The sequence below is a fragment of the Megalobrama amblycephala genome, linkage group LG18 (genome assembly GCF_018812025.1).
Source record: "Megalobrama amblycephala isolate DHTTF-2021 linkage group LG18, ASM1881202v1, whole genome shotgun sequence".
Classification (NCBI taxonomy): domain Eukaryota; kingdom Metazoa; phylum Chordata; class Actinopteri; order Cypriniformes; family Xenocyprididae; genus Megalobrama; species Megalobrama amblycephala.
The window spans coordinates 14462700-14468859 of NC_063061.1; the positions used below are offsets into that span (position 1 = coordinate 14462700).

Below are 6160 nucleotides of genomic sequence, written 5' to 3' on the forward strand. Positions count from 1 at the left end.
ATTGACGTGTTTCCATTGGGTGTGTTTTCAATTCGCAATTTCACTTTGCACAATAATTCAAACGCAGATAGTGTTTCTCAGAAATCGCTTACTGCACACAGTAAAATCCCCAGAGTTAAATCAACTCTACTCAGAGTACATATGGTCCTTCTCTAAATAGTGTTAAAGTAACACTGAAGCAGAGTTAAAGTTAATGAGATAATGAAGCAATTAATAAGGCTGTGACTGAAGTCAGTTACAGTTCTTGCGTTTATCTTTTCTTCTGTGATTCTGCTTGTTAACAGCAGGTGTTCATCACTAATTCACAATCATCCCTTCATTAATTGTTTAATTATCTCATTAACTTTAACTCTGCTTCAGTGTTATTTTAACACTATTTAGAGAGGGACCATATGTACTCTGAGCAGAGTTGATTTAACTCTGGAGATTTTGCTGTGCACCTTTAAATTGATCAAAAGTGACAGTAAAGACATGTATGATGTTACAAAAGATTTCTGTTTTAAATAATACTGTTCTTTTCAAAGAATCACTTTACACAAAAATATTAAGCAGCACAACTGTTTTTAACATTGATCATGTGACGCTGAAAAACACTGGAGAAATGGCTGCTTAAAATTCAGGAATTAATTATATTTTAAGATATATTAAAATAGAAAACAGTTAGATTGTTATAATATATCATAATATTGCTGTTTTACTCTATATCTGATTAAATAAATGCAGCCTTTGTGAGCATAAGAGACTTCTTTCAAAAACATTTTAAAATCTTACCGACCCCAAACTTTTGAGTGGTAATTTATAGTACCCAGTGTGAGAAGCAGCCTGATTTCTCATTGTTTGCTTCATAATTTGAGTTACAAATGCTTTGTGGCTGTACATTAACAGATTCCATATTCTGCAAAGCAAGTGGGATGAATTAAATTCCACACAGCTCCATTTTGTGGTACACCTTGTGCATTATGTGTAAACAGAATTATTGTTTTTTATGGGAATTAGAAGTCCGTTTGTTTCATTCATTCAATTACCCAGTAATCTCTTATTTTGTGTGTGTACGCAGAAGAAGAGAGTATAATACTCTCTTTGATTTTAAATATAGTATCAAGGTCTTCTCAATGTCTGCATATACTGTCTGGTTTAAATATATGACACTGAACTTCTGCGGAAGTGTCTATACTACATAGTTGGACTTTTTGGTCCATTTGGAGTCTTTATTCACTCAGGTTCAGAGAGTCAGTGAATGCAACATTAATTGCTCTGAATCAACCAGAAGTAAACTGGTCAATCTCTAAAATAGCACTTTTTCTTTTACAGTTAGAGTCTATGTGTGTAATATAAGTATTTGTCTACCTGTTTGTCTATATATTTATAATATGTGTGAGCACATCAGTCTCCTTCCCCGTGTCCCTTATTATTATGTATGCTTAACAGCCGTTTGTCACACTCCCCCGTATATTGCATGTGTATTTATGCATATAGTGCCACACAAAAGAGTCGTCTGTTTGACTGTCATGTTTGCATGTTCAGAACACTAATGCAGTGCTTTTTCAATGTCTGTACTGTTTGCAGGCATTTGCTGAGAGCATCAGTCTAAATGTCTGAACTCCCATTGTTTCCTTCCTGTGAGCAAATCTTATCTGAAACAGTACCAGCATTCTGTGCCAAAATACACTGCAAAAGAAAAGCGGATTATTTGGAACAGTTTACTGGACAAAGTTCCTGTCAGTTTTCCAGAACGTCACAGAACGGCTTGATTGAGGACTGGTGCTTTTTATTCTGTCAGTCTGTGCTTTGAATGCGGAAACCTCTGAATCGATGGCTCCATCTAGTGGGTTCGAATTTTGGAGGTTGTGACATGACAGTGGTAAAGAAGGAAATGACACATAGCAAAGAAGAAAGAAACAAGTAACTTTTACCAAAAATAAGTTGGAAACAGGAGTGTAATTCAGTGTAAATTCCATATATACAGTACCTGTCAAAAGTTTGGAAACATTACATTACATATATTTTATTCATCCAGGATGCATTAAATTGATCAAAAGTGACAGTAAAGATATGTATAATGTTACAAAAGATTTCTATTTAATAAATGCTTTAATAAATTTAATAAATGCTGTTTATTGAACTTTCTATTCATCACCAGAAACTGTTTTCAACATTAATAATAAATGTTTCTTAAGCAGCAAATCGGCATATTATAATGATTTCTGAAGGATTATGTGACACCGAAGACTGGAGTAATGATGCTGAAAATTCAGCTTTGATCAGAGGAATAAATTACATTTTAATATATATTCATATAGAAAACAGTTATTTTAATTTTTAATGATATTTCGCAATATTACTGTTTTTACTGTAGTTTTGATTAAATAAATGCAGCCTTGGTGAGCCTAAGAGACTTCTTTCAAAAACGTAAAAAATTTTTTTAATGTTTCCAAACTTTTGACAGGTACGGTATCAATTTAAAGTGTTACACCTTGTTATTTTAATACGTTATAAGAACATTTGCTTTGCTATTTCTTTCAATTATCACAAAGGCAGATTGGTGGACTAAAGTTTAAAAATGTCCAGCATCATTTTTACTAGCCGTTATTCTATGTATTCCTCCGCTTGTTGCCATTTTGTGGTTAGAATACACAATCTATATATATATATATAAAAACCCCTCTAGTTTATGGGCATTTTGAAAAGATAAATTGGTCCAGGTTTTATTTGACACTGTATTTTATATTTTGTTGATTAATAATATTTGTTTTATATTGGTATTTTATTTGTTTATTTTTTAATCTTGCAAAGGTTAATGGAATTTTTAAATTAATTTACTCTCAATCCAGATCCTAACTTCATCTGAATTTGAAGCATGCCAAATACATTTTTATATGTATGTATTTTTATGGATTATATCAAAAGGATTATTAATATGCAAAACAGTATACATGCATGCAGGATGTGGATTGACAGTCAGATTACAGCAATATGGTTTCTAAACAAAAATGTATCATTACATGTAAAGAATATGAATAAAAGAAAATTATTTATTGAACATGACAATAAACATATCTTTGCATCCAATAATTGTTCTCATCATAACCATCACTTTTTGTTATTATTGTTTGGGCCAGTAGGAGGCACAATTGGATTTTCTACAAATAAGACTAAAATAAATGACATGCTATTTTTTTTTTCTGCACTTCTCTTCTCAAGCTGTGCATATCTAAATATGATAAAAGAAGGAGCATAAATGAATACGCCAGTCTTGATTTCTTTAATTTAAAGAATCTACACAACCATCAAAGCATATTACTAACATATTTAAACAAAAATACTGTTTTCCAAGGCCTGAAGTAGAATGTGATAGTCTGAGGTAATAAACTCTAGAGTCTGTTTGAGGAATACTTCAAAATGTGTACTCAGTTATTCTCCGTTATACATGTGTGACCCCAAACATGTAAACAGAAAAATGTTTACAGATCACCTCAAGTTAACATTCTCAAGAAATCTGCTTTTATCAATTGTTTAAATTGTAACTTAAATTTTACAGCATTCTATGTAATCAAAGTAATTGAATACGAGTAAAAAGGCACTTGCTTTAATTTCAAATATACATTAGAAAATGAAATGAATGATTTTAGTGGCACTTTAAAAATGATGTTACCTACTTAATGTATACTTAGGAAATTGCCTTATTTGGCGAAAGATACTTGCTTTACCAGAGTGTTACTAGTGTAATATTCAGGTGTGCAAGTATGATACTAATGGCTGTACTGGAGCTTTTATCATAAATGACTCATGGCTTCCTTTAGAAAAATAGCCTAAAACATCATTACACAGCACAAGTCTCTCAATAAGATTAATGTTAATACTGTTGCAATATAATGTAGCACTGCTGCTGTAGTGTTTTCACACTGAGGTCAGCATCAAGCAATTCAAGTTTGTTTGGTGTGCAATTCATTTATACTTGACTTTTTTTTTTTTGAGTTTGAGAACAGTTGTGGGTGAATTTTATGACTTAATTTGCTGTTCTTTTTTTTTTTTTATATATATATATATATTTTTTTTTTTTACTTGTAAGATGGCCATGATTTATATATATTAACGGCCGTTAAATATTCTCAAAACATTCATGCCACAAGATAAGACTTGTGTTGAAACTCGGTTAATTGAAATTTTGCCTTATAATCATGAAATCTGTAAAATTGTGGAATTAATTCGGAACATTTGTTTAAAAAGATAAAAGTGTTTTCTTTCTGCCTTCCAAAATTTCCGTTTACCTTATTATATACTACCTTTCAAAAGTTTCGGGTCAGTAAGATTTATATTTTTGAAAGTCTTTTATGCTCATCAAGGTTGTTTTGTTTTTTTTCACATAAAAACAGTAAAAAAAAACACAATATTGTGAAATATTTTTACAATTTTAAATAACTGTTTTCTATTTTAAAATGTAATTTATTCCTGTGATTATAGAGCTGAATTTTCAGCCTCAGTCCTCCAGTGTCCTTAAGAAATCATTCTGGTATAATTATTTGCTGCTCAAGAAAACAGTTGTGCAACTTAATATTTTTTGTGGAAACGTGATACATTTTTTAAGGATTCTTTGATGAATTTTAATTTGAAATAGAAATCATACAATGTGTCCTTGCTGAAAACTTACTGACCCAAAACCTTTGAACGGTAGTGTATGCGGCGCAATATAAAATCATATGTTTCAAGAGTTAAAAATGAACATGAGGCACAATTTGATTTATCAAACTGTTTTTCATAACAGCTCAAGGCTCGTTTTCTGGGCCAGTTGGTAAAGAAAGAACAGAACTCTATAAAATTAAGAGTTCATCAGGTTTCTCTAAAACTCAGTGTGTAATGGACTGCTGAAATCCCTGGATCCAGTCTCACTGGGTTTCATGAAGACGCCCTCCATTGTTCTCCAGTAGCTGTGCGAGCTGCTGATCGTCATGCCGTGCACTTCTCTCTGGCCGTGGATGGGTCTGCCGTACTGCTCGCCCGTCACAGACAGCAGAGCCTCAGTGGCCGTGTGACGGAAGCGAACGGACTCGTCCCGCTGCCACACTGAGCCTGAGCACAGAACGGTCCACTCGTCCAGATGGTCGCCCTCGCCGTTCTCACCAAAGGCACTGACCTCCTAAATGGGAAGAGTTTATAGGTAAACTTGCACTGCCTATTGTAACATAAAACTGTACCTAAGGTACCTTTACATTACAGTGTGTGTTAAAAAATATTAAAACCTGATTTGAAGAAAGAGGGGAAGTAAAGTAGTGGCTGTGTAGATTGCGGCCCGTGTTCACATGGGTCAGTCGGATGTTCTGTCCGCACAGTACCGGAGTCCCTCGATGACATGAAGCATCACTGGTCCCCCGCACACTCCAGTAACTGTTACTGTCCTCCACTGCGGTCACACCGGTCACTGACTGCTGCCCACTACCTGTAATTAAATCATCACATTAACAGATAATAGAGAGAAGGTGCATCCTTCATGTACTTATGCACTATTCCATGCTGTTTAGTAGAATAAATGTAGTATAGTGTGTTCACATTGAAAATGCACTTCAAATACCGCGATAATGGACTCAAATAATCATATTCAAACACTACACGGTAGAGTACATAGTGCAAAGTATAAGTACATACTGTGTAGTGCGTCAGTTGGACAGTATAATTACCCTAATATAATATAAGTGAGGGTTGTTAAATTATATTTTACATCAAAGATTAAATCACTTCCATACAGATTGGACGAGCAGCATTAATGAATGGGAGTTACGTTACTCACCGGATCCATAGCGAACATCATGAGAGTGTAATCTGACGTTGTGTTTCACATTGAGCAGCTTCACCACCGACCCGCACGTTACAAAATTCATTTCACTGCCATGGGACAATGAAAACATACATGATAATAACACTGTTATGGACAACTGAACCCGCAATAACCCCAAATTGTCCATGGCTTGTTGAGCCCTATGGAAAAACTAATCTTTAAAAACCCTTACTGACGTCACACAAGGAGCGTGTGAATCACTAAACGTTAGAGCGCCGTCTTCAGGTTTGGAGAAACCACAGATATACATGTATGTATGCACATATCTATGTAAGAAACTATATTATTGGGTAAAAACAAGATTATGATTATATGGTAAACTTTAATAAA

The 6160-nt window shown here is 33.8% G+C and overlaps 1 protein-coding gene across 1 annotated transcript; it reads right to left on the reverse strand.

Annotated features, from left to right (window-relative positions):
- Positions 1–3014: 3014 nt before the first annotated feature.
- Positions 3015–6031, reverse strand: sdf2 (stromal cell-derived factor 2). Its single transcript, XM_048165168.1, has 3 exons — positions 5783–6031; positions 5238–5434; positions 3015–5134 (listed from the first exon to the last, which is right to left on the reverse strand). The coding sequence occupies exons 1-3, from the start codon at positions 5955–5957 to the stop codon at positions 4838–4840; spliced, it is 669 nt and encodes a 222-aa protein (XP_048021125.1). The 5' UTR covers positions 5958–6031; the 3' UTR covers positions 3015–4837.
- Between the last annotated feature and the right edge of the window lie 129 nt (positions 6032–6160).

Excerpts from the sequence above, each read along its gene's own strand:
- sdf2 (XM_048165168.1), bottom strand. The coding sequence starts at position 5,957 with ATGGACAATTTGGGGTTATTGCGGGTTCAGTTGTCCATAACAGTGTTA. Across the intron at positions 5,435-5,782 it reads TGATGTTCGCTATGGATCCG|GTAGTGGGCAGCAGTCAGTG; the intron begins GTGAGTAACGTA and ends ATTTAATTACAG. Across the intron at positions 5,135-5,237 it reads CCCCTCTTTCTTCAAATCAG|GAGGTCAGTGCCTTTGGTGA; the intron begins GTTTTAATATTT and ends CTTCCCATTTAG.